Below are 16,577 nucleotides of genomic sequence, written 5' to 3'. Positions count from 1 at the left end.
GTCTTTCCAAGACCCCTACATCCACCAAACTCAATTTAACAACAAAGCAAGACAACCCCCTGCCTCCAAATGAACAAGACAGGAAAAATCCATCAAAATGGCACAAGTCTAACTTTCACTTTTCTTCCTATCAGCATTAAGGACAGACAAAGAGCACTATGGAGAAGGAGGGAAGGAAGCACATTTACGCAAGGAGAGTTTCCACTTTACCAAAACAGTGTTCTGGTTCCAGCAAACAAGGGTTCTGAAAGTACAATTCCAATGATGCTACCTACCATGTGCAAAGGGGAAATGTGGCTACAGCTGGAGCTGATGTAGTCACATTAGCTAGTAGGTAGTAATAAGTCAAACTTCCAGCCTTTTCCCTATTGCGATGTGACCACGTCAATTATCCTCCCAACAAAAATATCAACTACAATTCTGCAAAGACAGTTCTCCAGTAGTAAAATAATAAACTAGAGGTAAAAACACAACGGTCAAGAGTTTGGAATTAGTCTCAACTGTCACTTACCAATCAGAAGGAGTTAAAAGAGCATCGTTCAAAGCTGGAAACCAGATGTGCTCAAGGTTGCCCATCACTCAGAACTCTTGAAGCCATGTGGTACAAGTTACACTGGAACACTAAAGATTACTTCATGAAAAGTACTATATAGTGGGGCCATTAAAGAACTTTTTTCACACGCACACTCACAACCCAGCAGGGACAATTTTACTTCATTAGACAGTCTAGAATACTGAGGTTCACACACATCAAAAAGAGCTGATACAAAATAATGTGGCATTTCTCATATTTCTGGAAATAAAATTGAACTTTTATTGTCATTAATACCAACTTTACATATATATCTTTTGTCAAACCGCTCTGCTCAAAAAAATGGCAAATGCCTTTCCCGGGGCAAAAGACGAGGGAACCATATTTCAAATGACATCGAATTCCTTTCGAGTTGGTCATGTGTTTTGGCTATCACAAACTATTAAAATATGAAGGGGCAAGTAATATCAAAGACACACAGTAACTGCACTATCTTGTCTTCGGGGATTACGCTAGTACGACGGGACAGAACTTCTCGCGTTCCAACTTGGCCTAATCAAGCGTTAGAAATTAAATGAGCAAAGTGAAACATCTTCAAATGAATATATCCTGCAACCAGAAAATGCAGCATTTCTCTCTTTAATTCATAGATCTCACCAACCTGTCCCAGTAAGTGTTTGTGAGGGAAAAGGAGCAGCAGTTCTGGGCCTTAATTGGCCTGGGGCATGACGAGCTCATAGTGTCCGACCTGGCCTTCTTGTTTCAGCTGATCGAGCAGGTCTTCCTTACGCCTCTTCCGCCCGACCACCAGATACCGATCGTGGCCGATCCCGTGGGATTTACTCTTCAGACCGTACTTCTGGGCGATCTGGTGGATCTGCTTCCTCTCGTCGTTGGTCAGCTCGGTGGAGAAAGTCAAATCGGTATGGCTGTCCGAGCGGGCGTAGTTCCGGATGATCTGTTCGATGTCCCTCTTGGCGATCTTATTGACCCGCTCCACGTCGAGCCCCAGCCCTTCCCTCTTGTGCTGCTCTTTGACCGAGATGGGCTCCCGGATGCCTTCGCCGGACTTGCCCAAACCGCCGCCGGTCCAGCCCATCTTCCGCAAAAGCTGATTCCCGATGTTGTCCTCTTTGATCTGCTGCTTGTAGGCTTCGTCGGCCGAGCGGCCCCGGATCTCGTTTCTGGAGATCACGTCCTCGACGGTGCCCTTCTTCAGGTTGTTGATGACGGTCGGCTGGGTCTTCTTCAGGACCTTCACCGCCTCCTCCGCGGCTTCGTGTTTGACGCTCTTCTTGATCCCCACCGCTTCGGCGATGAACTCGTTCTCCAGGATCACCTTGCACTTCCACCGGAGACCCGTCATCCTCTCGAAGACGTACTCCACCGTCATCTTGTTGAACTGGGCAGTGTCGTTGAGCGTGCACACCGGATTCGAGGAGCTCTCGTACACGACGAGGTCCTTCAGATCCTTCTTCTTGCTGCAACCCCTGGGCGAGTAGGCCACCGTCTGGACTTGGGTGCTCTTCACCGTCGGGATGTTGGACTGGGTCTTCTGAAGGATTTTCAGAGCTTCGTCGGCAGCCGCGTGTTTGCTGGTCTTCTTGCTCCCGTAGCCTTCGGCCAAGCAGTGGTCCTGCAGGTACACCCGGCAGCGCCACGTGCGGTTCGGCATCAGGTCGTACTTGTACTCCACCGACATCTTGTTGAACGAGGCGGAATTATTGAGGATCCCTATGGCGTCGCTCGCGTTTTCTATGAGGATGAAATTAGTCCAGTGTTTGGACGAGCCGGAGCCCTGGGCCGAGTTGGAGCTCGGCAGCCCGGACAGATCTCGGGCGGGCACCAGCTCTTCGGGGGCTTTGAGGGCCGGAGGAAAATCGTAGGAAGAAACGCCCACCTGACACACCACCAGGTCGTCCCGACAGGTGCGTTTGAACCTGCGCTGGATGACCCGAACTTCAACGGGCTTCTGCAGGAGCCGGACGGCCAGCTCGGTGGCCCGATCCCTCGACCCGTTTTTGCTGCCGGCGTAGCCGGTGGTCAGGTAGACGTTTTGGCACCGGACTTCGCAGGCGTACCCGTCCGTCAGAAGTTTCTTGTTTTTGGGGATGTCGGCCGGGGGGATTTCTTTCAAGGAAGCATAGATGTATTCGGGATTCGTCTTGCAGGCCTGGATGCAGCGCGTTAACAGATAGGTATAGTTGATTTTATCGGACCCCGAATTCATCTCTGGATTGGAAAGGCTTTTCCAGACAGCCGCGGCAAGTCTCTCGATGAAGTACTGCTTCCCCGCCACCACCGCCTCCGGAAAGGTTTCGGACAACGGAGGCTGACCCAGCTCCGCGCTGTCGGACGACACGCAGGTCGTCGCCGGCCGGTTCCCCGGGAAAGAACACTCCCCTTCCGGATACTGAGCGTTCCCTTCTCGGCCACCGAGGTTGTTGGGAACGCAATCCGGATAGCTGTCGGACGACACGTCGGCGGAGTTGACCGGTTCGCTCAACTCCTTTGTCCGAGCGTCTGAAGGATCTTCCCTTCTTTCGTCTTTATTACTACTAGCGACAAAGTGGACGGGCTCAAAACGGGGTCGTCCACGGAACCGCGAGGAAGCTTGCCTCTTGGGAGGATTCTGACCTGCGGGGTGAGTGAAATGTACATCGCGTTACCAGAAAGGGGGCATTTCAAAACAGTGGGAAAACACAGACGAGCGTTAGCAACCCAAACCCAGGTCTGTTTTTCCCAAAACGGACTTAATGCAGCCATTAACAGGCTGCTTGTAAAGACGGACCTTCAAACACGCGGAGGGACTGCAATTAAAGCTGAAATCGGAGTCGTTTGGTTCATTCAATCGCATTTATTGAGTGCTTACTGTGTGCAAAGTACTGTACTAGGCGCTCGAGTCCCTTCTTGGAGCTCAGGGGAGAGCTTCTTCCACGGGCCTCTGGAGGATGGTATCAAACTACGGTATCAAACTACGCCCTCACTGCCCTCGTTGTTGGGGGGGTCACAGGTTGTGCGGTGGTCTAGCAGCAAGTATGGACGGCGGGAAGTGGCAGTTCAATTCCCCACACTCCCTGGTCTGGGACCCCTCCTATGGCTGCGGGGAAAATCTGGTCAAAATGTACGTTACAATCGTATGTGGACTTCACCATGCACATTAAAGATGGATAAAAGGTTTGGTTCATCTCAGGGGACTCATACATCATCACTGAAAGGGAACACAGCTGATGTGTTTTCAGAAGACTAATCCAGTATAAATCAGTGCTGACATAGTTATAGGTAAATGAAAATAATTCACTTTGCATACAAGGAGAAATGGGGAACTCAAACAAACGGACTTTTCGGTGTTAAAAATGAATGTCCTGACCACACAGACTTTAGAACAGTAGCGTTATCTTCAGATTTCAAAACGAAACATATATGACAAATGACAAATAAGGAACCAATTTCAAAATTGAGGCTTAATTCTTCTTGAAAAAATTCAGGAATAAGAGAGACATTTAAGCCCATCGCTTATATTGTCAGAACTTTTCAGGTCTCTGACTGGCCTCGGTTCAAAGCCCCCTAAGAAGATGCTTTCCAACAAAATCGTTTTTCTTTCATTAGATCGTACACTTCTTGAAGATGGAGGGCTCATTTGCTCTGGTCCTTTTTTTTCCCCCCCATTTTCTTAGAAATGATCTTGGTCTAACTGATCCAACTGTCCTCAGATGACCATATTAAGTACATTCTATCTCAGTAGGTTCAAACCTTAATCAAAGACTATTTTAAATAACACTTTCTTGATTTCTTCATTAGCTTATATCACCAATTAAAGTAACTTTAAATGGCCACCTGAACAGCTGACAACCATTAAAACTTTAGAGAGCTCCAGGATAGTTGAGTTCACTGGTTCTCATCTAGACTATCTGGAAGTCCTCTTCAAACAGATGGGGGAAGAAAGAGCACCGTTCAGATACACTATGACCTTTTTCTGTCTAATCATGTGCAACTGTAGCATACCACCCAGTAATGGCACCAACTCTCTCGTTCCCTTTCTCCCTTTGATCATCCTTCACCCCCAACGTCCCCATTACCAAAAATACGTGCTTGTCACTAAGCTGGCTGTATGAGAAAAGCAAAATGAGAAGCAGTGTGGCCTAGTGGAAAGAGCCTAGGCCTGAAGGTCAGAGGACATGGGTTCTAATCCCAGCTCCGCCACAGGTCTGCAGTGTAATCTTGGGCAAGTCACTTCACTGCTTAATGCCTCACTTACCTCATCTTTAAAATGGGGATTAAGACTGTGAGCCCCATGAGGGACATGGACTGTGCTTAGAACAGTGCTGGGCACACAGTAAACACTTAACAAAATACCACAATTATTATTATTATTATAATGGAGCCTCTGTGTAGTTGTGCCTTAGAAAATAAAAAGGCGTGTTTTGAGACCTAATGTGCGACTACTTCAAAATACTGAATACTGAAGTCTAAGATGCTGATTTATGGTGGCAAATCTTTTTTGAACACTAGTCACCTGCCTATAATACAATTCTCAAGTCCTGCGGAAAAAGAAACTACATGTCTTTCCAAGATTCAACAACACTGAGCCAGGTATTTTCTAATATTGGCTAGTTATGGGGAGTGCTTTTACAGTACAGAATGTAAATGTTGTTGTCAAAATATTGAAACTACGTTCCAGTGTTTAATGCTGTCATTTTCAATTTTGGAAAAATATCAGGAGATTGGATTAAAAAAAAAAATTCATACAAGCCTCCAGTACGCCACTGACCAATCAGGTCTAGGGCATGTGCATTTTGGGTGGCTATCAGGTGGCAGATTTAACAGCAAAAATCAATTTTTTTCCAACGCTGGGTGCAGATGACAGTCTGCAACACAAGTCCCCAGTAGGCTTTATGGTCACTGTCACTTTTAACTTCTCTTTTCCTAGGACAATGAATCAAATAAGGTATAGACTGAAAGCTACAGTGAAATTTTTAAAACACCTTTGCCCTACACTCAGAGGAAAAGAATACAGGCACAGCCATGTTAGACAAAAGGATAAATGGAAATCAAGAGCGGGGAGAGAGTTCTATAGAGTGGAAAATTATATTTCATGACCCATTTCCTTCAAAACCAGAGAACACCACCAAAATGCCAGAGTTCTACTACCCTTACTCTTTCACTGATCGGGGCTGGAAAAACATTACACTTTGATAAAATGAGGTTGATTGTACTAAGTGATATGGGAAACTGAGGTAACATGGGCCATGGCATAAAAGGATCTTGCCTTGGCAAGGGAACAGAAATGTACTCACCTGCAAGTGGAGAGAGGGGTCGTTTAGGAGCCTTGGGAGGATCAGGTAGCACCAGCTCATATGAAGGCATCACCCCGATATCGATACCTTCAGCCATCTGGACAATTTTTTCCATCAGCTGTGGGCTATACCTGTGTTTCAAAAAAGTTTACGTTAAAAAATGAAAAACAAACAAAAAAATTAAAGTCTAAAACAGTTTTTAAATAGGTGGCTAACCCCGTAATATCTCCAAGTTCTGCTCGTAATTCTAAGAGTATTTACTGTGTGCCAGGCACTAAACTAAGCAAATCAAACCAAACAGATTAAGCCAAGCAATCAATGGTATTCATTGAGCGCTTACTGTGTGCAGAGCACTGCATTATGCACTTGGGAGAGCACACTATAACAGAGTTGGTATACACATTCCCTGCCCGCAAGGAGATTACAGTCTAGAGCGAAAGACAGACATTAATGTAAATAAATTACAGATACATACATAAGTGCAGTGAGACGGAAGGTGGGGTGAATAAAGGGTGCAAGGGCAATGCAGTAAGGAGTGGGAGAAGAAGAAATGAGGGCTTAGTTGGGAAGACCTCTTGGAGGAGGTGTGCTTTGAAGGCGAGGAAAGTGATAAGCTGTTGGAAATTGGTGGGGGTGGTGGGGATTGAGTTCCAGGAGAGAAGTGGAATATGGATGAGGGATAGGCGATGAGCTAGACGAGATCGTGGTCCAGTCAGTAGGTTGGCAATAGAGGAGCAAGGCGTGCAGGCTGGGTTTTAGTAAGAAACCAGAGAGGTAAGGTAAGAGGGGGCAAAGAGATTGAGTGCTTTCAAGCCAACGGTACGGCGTTCCTGCTTGCTGCAGAGGTGGACAGGTGACCATTGGAGGTTCCTGAGGGTGGGGAAAACATGGATTGAACTGCTGTCAAGAAAAATGATCCGGGCAAGAGGGTGAAATATGGACTGGAGACGGGAGAAACAAGAGGCAGGGAGATCAGCAAGGAGGCCGATGCAGTGGTCGTGGTGGGATAAGTGGGAATTAGACATGGTCCCTGTCCCTTGGTGGGGAACGCTCACAATCTGAGAATTTAAGTGTGGAGGAGGGATTGGAGAAAGACCTATCAGGAGTGACGAAACATGAAAACAAAACAGACAGTACCAGTATGCTTATAAATCCATAGCAATTCCCTGACTGGGGCGGGGGGGGGGGGGGGGGTGCTCTAATGACCATATGACAGTTAAAAATGGATTCCTGCACAGTAGAGTTGCCAGAAACCAAGCATGGCAGGAACCCAGGCAAAGTCAGTGACAGAGCCTTTCGCTTGGGGCCCCTGCCGCTATCAACAGCTATAGCCTAAGGGCCAAGAGGAGAGGGAGCTGCCACGCTGGAGTTTTAGAGAACGCTCTAAGTTTGAATAGTTCAGCATGTACGGATCTGTCATTCCAAAATACAAGTAAGAACTACTACTTTCCTGGAAAAGCTGAATACTACCTTATGGGGGAAGGGAGGGGAAGGGAGGAAGGCCCAGAGGATGAACAACAGCTGCAGAGAAAGGAGCTGGAAACGGGTGCAGGAAAAAAAAGGGGAGCTCCAACTGAACCCTGAAAAGGTTACTGCACCCCTCCCCAGTCCCCCAACGTCCTCCCGCCCCACCGTGAGTGATGCCAAATGGGCTAAAGGATGGGAGAAAGACCCTGCGGCCTCTCGACTTCAGTGGGCATCAGGGATGGCACTATGGGTACTAGCGAAAAGCCGGCTGGTACTTTCAGATCGGTCCCGCCTCTGGAGTCAAGAAAGGCCTGCACGCCTTGCTTCTCTATTGCCACCCTACTGACTGGACCACGATCTCGTCTAGCTCATCGCCTATCCCTCATCCATATTCCACTTCTCTCACCAACCACTCACTTCCCATAGGTCCATTTTGGTTTTCATTACTTGTGAAGGTAATCACCGTTTTCGGCCCTACCACCGTGGCCTAATGGATAGAGCACGGGCCTGGGAATCAGAAGGGTTCTAATCCCCGCACCGCCACTTGTCTGCTGTGGGACCTTGGGCAAATCATTTCACTTCTCTGTGCTTCAGTTACCTCATCTGTAAAGAGGAGATTAAGACTGCGAAACCTATGTGGAACAGGGACTGTGTCCAACCCGATTTGCTTGTATCTATTCCAGCGCTTAGTATAGTGCCTGGCACACAGTAAGCGTTTAACAAATACCGTTATTGTTGTTATCATGAAATAATATGTAAAATAATGATTTATATTCTATATTATTTTAATGAATTACAACTATTATAATAATTAAAACATGGCTGATTTTCACAGGGAATTCCCCCACAGGGCAGTGTACAAACAGACAGACAGCAAGATACACAGTTGGTGCTACGTAAGCAGGTGACCCGTTTAATTCCACAGCAACGGAGTAATGTAAATCCTGTTTGCTCTAAAACATGCAATTCAGACCAGACCTTGGGCACATCGGCCCTCCCCTTCAGGGTTTACAACTGATTTCTTAGGCAAGCAATGATGATGACAAAACCCAGACCTCTCCTTCGTTCAAAGACTACCAGCAGACTTGGCATTCTTCAACGTCTTGTCGGTGTCACCGAGCAGTAACTTTCCTAAGGAGGACCTTTCCCCGCTCGCTCTTAAAAAGTCACGGATTAATGTAGAGTCGACCCATCTCCTTACTTACCGAAACCTATTTTAGTCCAAGTGTGTAAAACCGAGCTCTTTCGATTCTACAAAAAAAGGCTCTCTTGATGTACCAACATACCGGCATTACGGAACTAAGGCTGGACTAGGAGAAGGCTGCAGACAAAAAGCCTACAAAGAGCTTGAAAATAGATCCCTCTCATCCGCAGAAATTGGTCCACTATCTTTTGCTGTTCACACAAGCAAGCTCTTTTCCAAGAAATGCGTTTTGGCAACGCGGTCCAGCAGTCCGTGCATTCGTCGGCCCTGCTTTGCCCACTGTTCCCCGGGCGCCGGCCACTCCTTGCCCAAGGGTCAACTAGATACTTTTATACAATGAGTTGTTTCGCTCCTCTGCTGGGAATAACCCTTCCTCACCGGCTCACCACCTGCCAAGCCGGCTGGGATGATTCGAAAGACTCGGGATCTGGAACTGAACCCGATAGTCAATACCATGGCCTGACTGATTAACCTTGAAGTTAAAGCAATGGATGGTGCTGACAAAGCCGGCTCTGTCTCAGGGTGTCATAGTGCTGTTCTGCTGCCCCAAGTTCCCCTCACTGCTCTCTAGGAAAACCAAAATCCCAACAAGACGGGGTTCCTACTCACTATCAACACTTTTTTAAAAAAATAAAAGGTACTTAAGAGCTTACTACATGCCTGGCACTGAACTAAGTGCTGGAGTAGACACAAGGTAATCAGGTTGGACACAGTTCATGTCCCACATGGGACGCACAGTCTTAATCCCCATTTAAAGGATGTGGTAACTAAAGCACAGAGAAGTTAGGTGGCTCGCCCAAGGTCACACAGCAGACAAGTGGCGGATCCAGGATTAGAATCCGGGTCCTTCTGACTCCCAGGACTGAGCTCTAGGCACTAGACCATGTTGCTTCTTAATTATTAGACAAAGAGAAACCCTTCAGGTAGTTAATGGTAGGCTCTTTACTTTCAGGTTTAAGTCCGTTTTCACACAAAGAACTCCCGGGCGTAACAAAAAATATCCTTGCTTCCCTAATTACCATTCAAATTTTGAATTCATCCTCCACAAAGTTTCTGGGATCCAAGATGCACCTATTCCTAGCTTCCATCCTAACCCAGGGGCTTGGGTCAGCGAGGCTCACCGGACCCGATCCGAGGCCCCAACCGGTCCCGTGGCCCCAGGCTCGCCCCCCTCTCCATGACCCGAACTGCTGTATGAGACATTCATAAAGCCCCATTTCTGATCTAAAACACACTTGGATATTTACCCAGAAATAATAATTTCCTTCCACACCGTGCAACCCACTGCTACAGATAAACGTGCACCAGAGTCAAACGTGAAATCTTGTTGTGGGCAGGGAAAGGGCTCTACCACCTCTGCTGCAGTGTACTCTCCCAACTGCTTGGTACCAGTGCTCTGCACAGAGCAAGCTCTCAATAAATACCACTGACTGAGTTTCACAAGTCAATCAGCATTCCATCATTAAACCATCAACAGTTAGGTCACCCCTGGGTGCTAGACACTGTGCTGAAGGAGATAAAGATCATGTCTGTGGGCAGGGAACGTTATCTGTTTATTGTTACGTTGTACTCTCCCAAGCTCTTAGTACAGCGCTTTGCACACAGGCTTATTAAATACGATTGAATGAACGAATACTGACTCTATGCTACTCTGCCAACCACTAAATAAAAATGCCTTGCACAGAATAATCGCTCAATAAACACTGGCGGTGTTTGATGTAGTCATTAAAATATCTGACTGGCAGAAGCCCGTGCCCACTGCTTTCAAGGAGCTTACACTTTAATAAAACAGAAAACATTAGGCATTTTGCCAAATGCTGGGCAAATGGTACTTGTTCTTTCTTTTTTTTTTTTAACCCCCATGCTTCGTTCCTCTAGGTGTTCTAGGCAATCGATAACGCTACGCAAATAGAATTCATTCAGGTTATAAAATATGAGGTATGCTATTTAAAATTCGATGGTTATAAAGTTGTAACACTACCTCGAATTCTCCAATTATTCTCAGTACATGTAGACAGTCTAGGCAGAAATTAAATCCAAAGAAACAGGCAGCGTAGTAAAGGCGTAAAACTGCAGGTTTAAAGCAAAGTAGGAAGGACGATAAGATGTTCCAAGGATTCGGTTCGAGACAGAGAAAACTAGCACTTGAAAATTAGGCAGAGACTGACAGGGATTCGCACTTACAAAACTACTTCATCAGCACCTTAATGTACAAGACACCTCCTGTCAGAAATCAAACCCCCGTGGCCCCCGCTGTTAAAATAAGACTCCCTCCTATTTAGACCGTGAGCCCCAAGTGGGACCGAGACCGCGTCCGACCCGATGAACAAGCATCTGCCCGAGCGCTTGGCGCACAGTAAGCTCTTAACCAATACCGCCGTACTTATTGAAACGGCACGTGGCAGAGCTAACGATCAAATGGACCTCCTGCATCGCAGAGGACCCCAAGACTCCCCTTCTGGGATGGCCCGCCAAGTTCGCATCTGAAAAGGAAAGGAACTATTTCACAAGGGCTTCCTACTCACATGCTACTACCAGGTGTCTCACACGCTCCGCGCTACGATGGGCTCATCTCCCCCGGCCGCCGAACCGGTGCGATCCAGCCTCCCAGCCATCACCTCCGGACTAGCCGTGGAGGCGGAGAATAAATCGCCGCAGACACCGTGTTCATCTGATGATGCCCTCTGCGGTTTAAGGGCGAGCCCTAAGCACGGCAGGGACCTCAAGTTCCTCCCCCGAAAAGACTGTCTGATGGACAAAGTTCTTTTCACACTACCTCCCCAGTGACTGCTTAGTACTAGCGCTCAGTACAGTGCTCTGCACACAGTAAGCGCTCCATAAATACAACTGGTGGGTTGACTGAATTCCCCCAGTATTTTCCAAATGCCACCCATCTTGGGCTGCTTCCTCCAGCCTCTATCACTGTGCACCGCTCTGTAATAGGGAGGACGGGGACCGTGGCTATTCGTTTGTGATCTCTTCTCCCCCGCCAAACCCAGTACTCCTACCAATCAAACAACATTTTAATAAGCATTAATGGTATTTATGGTATTACTGGCTTTGGGGTTTTGGCACTTGAGCGCACAGTCGAAACTCCACTGTGGGCTGGGTCTGTTATATTGTACTCTCCCGAGCACTCAGTACAGTGCTCTGTGCACGGTAAGCACTCCGTAAATACAACTGGCTGACTGACATGGGCCCTGCCCTCGAGGGAAGTGAGATGACAATAAACTCATTTACCCAATTCTGCACTCCACCAAGGAGTCTACAGTTCTGAGGCACAGAACCGCCTGGTTCTGCCAGAAACTATGGCTTTGCTATGCGTTTCTAGTAGAAGGCAACCGGGCTGGCCAAGATGTGGCGTGGCGTTGGAAGCCAAACGGCCGAGTGCTACCATTTGGACTGTCCTTAAAATCTGCAGGGTGTACTGGTTAATTAATCTCTCCCTCCCTCTCCCCACGCTACCCCCGGCCCCGCAATCCTAAGGGGTCCGTTAAATTCCAAAAGTTTACGGCTAAAAAGAACACGAAGCTGGCCCGAGGAGGCTCAATCATCCGTTTGGGAAGCCTTGCTTACTCTTCAAGATAAGTTTCAGAGGAAAGCATCCGGCACCGTTTCGCAAAAATCACGGCTACTACCAAGTTGGCATACACTTCTAGCTCCCTGGTACTGGACTTGGGGCTCTGCTAGCTTCACCTCAACGCTTGGCACTTGGAAGGGATTATCGGCAGACTGCACTGGGTCTCATCTTCAAGTAAGGAAACCAGAAGTCTTCCTTAAAGGGCATGATCTGCATAGCTTCTCTCCATCTATGTCCTCAACTTGTTCCAGCAATGTCAGTTTTCTCCAGCCCCACTGAGTAGAGAACAAGAGGAAGAAATGGTCTTAAAATGGGCAGGGGAAATTAAAAGTTAGCTATAAGGCACCGACAGACTACAGCGGGAGATAACGATGCTATCTACTGAGGGCTCGTTACGGACGGGCCAAGCACCGGGGTAGACGCGAGGACGATGAGATCGGACACGGCCCCCGATCCCGCAAGGGGCTCACGGCTTAAGGGGGAGAGCCGGTCCCTCATCTCCATTGTAGAGATGAAAGCACTGAGGCACAGAGAGGGTCACGGTCTCGCCCAAGGTCACGGAGCACTTAGAATCAGGGCTAGAAACCAGGTCTCTGCCTCCCAGCCCGGGCTCTTTCCATTAGGCCATGGGGATGATTGACTTCAAGGTCCCCCCACCATCCAGACCCCAGTTTCCAAGATTGTAGGCCCTTCCCCCTGCAAAAATCCAAGAGACAACCCAGGTGACTTCTGAAAGGCAGTAAGACTACTTTTTTTCGGTGGAATTCTGAGGCCACGCTTTTATTTTCAGCTATAACCGCCCACCAGCCCTACCCGAGTAGGATGCCTCCACTGACAGAAAAGCTGGGCTTTAGCCAAAAAGTCCGATTTAACTTTGGAGCCGACGAGCTCCCCTCTATGGCGAGGCCAGCCCACCACTTCTACGTGTCCTGGCTACGCTTTCAGAGTTGTCGTTCATCCTTTTCCATCCCGCCCCACTCGGAAGTAATTATTATTTTACACGTAAACAATTGCGAGCCTCTCTGCCTGGCCATTTTAAAGCAGGCCGATCCACCTTATTAGTGAAACACCGCGCGTCTGTCATATTAAAATTTGATGGTTACATCTTCACGCGTCAGTCTGCCATTAAATCTCTCTACAGGCAGCGGGTCCTGGGGCGACTGGCATCGGATGGAACTTAATTTTTCCGTGGCTAATAGGCTGCCGTGCCTCTCGACACAGACACTGTCTTCTGCCATGAGGAACCTGGGAGCAATTGAGCTGGCTCTAGGCTTTCGAGCAGCATGAATGTGGGTAGAGTCCTTGGAAAATGAGGTCTAATGTACACTGCTGGAATCCTAACCTGGTGGCATTGGGCTGGCCTGCTGGGCTTGCATATAGGCAGCGGGGCACACTGGAGGCTTCTGGGGGGAGTGAAAGTGACTGGCCCCATTGAGAACTTGCCATAAGGTCTGGGCGAGAACTCTGCTGCATCTGAAGGCAGTAAGGGGCCGGTCTGACCGTCTATCGCAGGTTCTGCTGAGCGCCAAAGGGCTGAGAGAGAAGCGCTTTTGGGTGGCGTCCCCTTTCCCTAAAGAAGAGGGGGACCCCTACTTTGGGGCAGCACATTTTCCTTTCGGGAGCAGAGAGCGACATCACTGTGGACCCTAGGGCGGTGGATGCCCTCTGGTTTCTCGGTTGTCAAGGAGATGAGGCCCAGAAACGTTCAAGAACAGTGGGGAGGGTTGCACGCGGTCCCTTCCCGGCCCGGCCCAAGGACAACACTCCTGGCCCGGGCCGAGTGGCAGAGAGAAGGACGGAGGAGTGGAGGGACAGAGGGAAGGATGGAGGAGTGGAGGGGCGGAGGAATGAGGGGACAGAGGGATGGATGGAGGAGTGGAGGGACAGACGGATGGACAGAGAAATGGAGGGACAGAGGGAAGGGCAGAGGAATGGACAGAGGAGTGGAGGAACAGAGGGAAGGACAGAGGAATGGACAGAGGAATGGAGGAACAGAGAGAAGGACAGAGGAATGGAAAGAGGAATGAAGGGACAGAGGGAAGGATGGAGGAATGGATAGAGGAATGGAGGAACAGACAGAAGGACAGAGGAATGGACAGAGGAATGAAGGAACAGAAGGAAGGACAGAGAGATGGACGGAAAAATGGAGGGATGGGGGCTGGATGGAGAAGTGGAAGGACAGAGGGAAGGACAGAGAAAAGGATGGAAAAACAGAGAGACAGAGGGGAGGGCAGAGGAACGGATGGATAAGTGGAGGGACAGAGAGAGGGATGGAGAAATGGACAGAGGAATGGAGGAACAGAGAGAAGGACAGAGGAATGGACAGAGGAATGAAGGGACAGAAGGAAGGACAGAGAGATGGACGGAAAAATGGAGGGATGGGGGCTGGATGGAGAAGTGGAAGGACAGAGGGAAGGACGGAGAAAAGGATGGAAAAACAGAGAGACAGAGGGGAGGGCAGAGGAACGGATGGATAAGTGGAGGGACAGAGAGAGGGACAGAGGAACAGACGGAGGAATGGAGGGACAGAGGGGAGGACAGAGGGACAGACAGAAGAGTGGAGGGACAAGAGGGAAGGATGGAGGAATGGACGGAGAAATGGAGGGCCAGAGGGAAGGAGAGAGGGATGGATTCATTCATTCAATCGTATTTACTGAGCACTTACTGTGTGAAAAGCACTGTACTAAGCGCTTGGGAAGTACAGGGTGGCAACATACAGAGACGGTCCCTACCCAACAGTGGGCTCACAGTCTAGAAGGGGGAGACAGACAACAAAACATATTAACAAAGTAAAATAAGTAGAATAAACATGTGCAAGTAAAATAGAGTAATAAACGCGTACATACATATATACAGGTGCTGTGGGGAGGGGAAGGAGGGGGGAGAGGAAGGAGGGGGCTCAGACGATGGAGGAGTGGAGGAACGGAAGAAAGGACAGAGGAACGGACGGAGAAACGGAGGGACAGAGGAATGGACGGAGAAACGGAGGGGCAGAGGGACGGACGGAGAAACGGAGGGGCAGAGGGACGGACGGAGAAACGGAGGGGCAGAGGAACGGACGGAGAAACGGAGGGGCAGAGGAACGGACGGAGAAACGGAGGGGCAGAGGAACGGACGGAGAAACGGAGGGGCAGAGGAACAGAGAGGAATGGAGGGGCAGAGGAACAGACGGAGAAATGAAGGCACAGACGAACGGACGGAGAAATGAAGGCACAGACGAACGGACGGAGAAATGGAGGGACAGAGGAACGGATGGAGAAATGGAGGAGTAGAGGAACGGACGGAGAAACGGAGGGACAGAGGAACGGACGAAGAAACGGAGGGACAGAAGAACAGACGGAGAAATGCAGGGGCAGAGGAATGGAGGGACAGAGGGGAGGACAGAGGGACAGACGGAAGAGCGGAGGGACGGAGGAACGGACAGACAAATGGAGGGACAGAGAGGAATGGAGGGGCAGAGGAACAGAAGGAGAAATGAAGGCACAGACGAACGGGCGGAGAAATGGAGGCACAGAGGAACGGATGGAGAAATGGAGGAGTAGAGGAACGGACGGAGAAACGGAGGGACAGAGGAACGGACGGAGAAATGCAGGGGCAGGGGGAGGACAGAGGGACAGACGGAAGAGCGGAGGGACGGAGGAACGGACGGACAAATGGAGGGACAGAGGAACAGAGAGGAATGGAGGGGCAGAGGAACAGACGGAGAAATGGAGGGACAGAGGAACGGATGGAGAAACGGAGGGACAGAGGGACGGACGGGGAAACGGAGGGACAGAGGAACGGACGGAGAAACGGAGGGACAGAGGAACAGACGGAGAAACGCAGGGGCAGAGGAACAGACGGAGAAATGCAGGGGCAGAGGAACGGAGGGACAGAGGGGAGGACAGAGGGACGGAGGAACAGACGGACAAATGGAGGGCCAGAGGGACAGACGGAAGAGTGGAGGGCCAGAGGGGAGGACGGAGGAACGGTCCAAGGACAGAGGGACGGAAGGAGGAGAGGGAGGACAAAGGGACGGATGGAGGGGGGGAGGGCCGGCGGGGCGGTCGGGCCCCTCGCCCCGCGTCACCTGCAGCCCATGAAGACGTGGTTGGTCCAGGCGGCGGAGAGGGCGAGGAGCTGGTCCAGGGCGGCCCCCGGGTAGCTGTGCAGGTGGCGGCAGATGAAGGTGCGCCGCAGCCCCCACTGCCAGTCGCTCTCCTGGCCGTAGCGCCATTGCTCCAGCACGGGCTCCGGCACCGGCTCGGGGAAGGGAGGCGGCGGAGGAGGCGGAGGAGGGGATGGAGGAGGGGACGCAGGGGGCGGAGGGGGCGGCGGGGGAGGGGAGGCGGGGGGAGGCACCGGGGGCAGCGGCGGGGGCGGCGGGGGCGGCACCGGGGGCAGCGGCGGCGGCGGCGGCGACAGGAAGTCGCCCCCCAGGAGCAGCCGCCCGCCCGCCATCTTCCCCTCCTCCTCCTCCTCCTCCTCCTCCTCGTCGTCGTCGTCGTCCTGCCGCCG

General features: G+C 50.1%; 1 protein-coding gene across 2 annotated transcripts; it reads right to left on the bottom strand.

Annotated features, from left to right (window-relative positions):
* Nucleotides 1-790: 790 nt before the first annotated feature.
* NKRF (NFKB repressing factor) lies at nt 791-16,331 on the bottom strand. Of its 2 annotated transcripts, none has more exons than XM_038748151.1 (3): nt 16,150-16,331; nt 5,830-5,960; nt 791-3,169 (listed from the first exon to the last, which is right to left on the bottom strand). In XM_038748151.1, the coding sequence occupies exons 1-3, from the start codon at nt 16,158-16,160 to the stop codon at nt 1,242-1,244; spliced, it is 2,070 nt and encodes a 689-aa protein (XP_038604079.1). In that variant the 5' UTR covers nt 16,161-16,331; the 3' UTR covers nt 791-1,241. The 2 variants fall into 2 exon arrangements, with proteins under 2 accessions (XP_038604079.1, XP_038604078.1); XM_038748150.1 differs by lacking the exon at nt 16,150-16,331 and adding an exon at nt 12,197-12,355.
* Between the last annotated feature and the right edge of the window lie 246 nt (nt 16,332-16,577).

This window comes from Tachyglossus aculeatus, chromosome 6 (assembly GCF_015852505.1).
Source record: "Tachyglossus aculeatus isolate mTacAcu1 chromosome 6, mTacAcu1.pri, whole genome shotgun sequence".
NCBI lineage: Eukaryota > Metazoa > Chordata > Mammalia > Monotremata > Tachyglossidae > Tachyglossus > Tachyglossus aculeatus.
The sequence above is the reverse complement of the archived record's forward strand: the minus strand, read 5'-3'. Positions and strand labels throughout refer to the sequence as shown.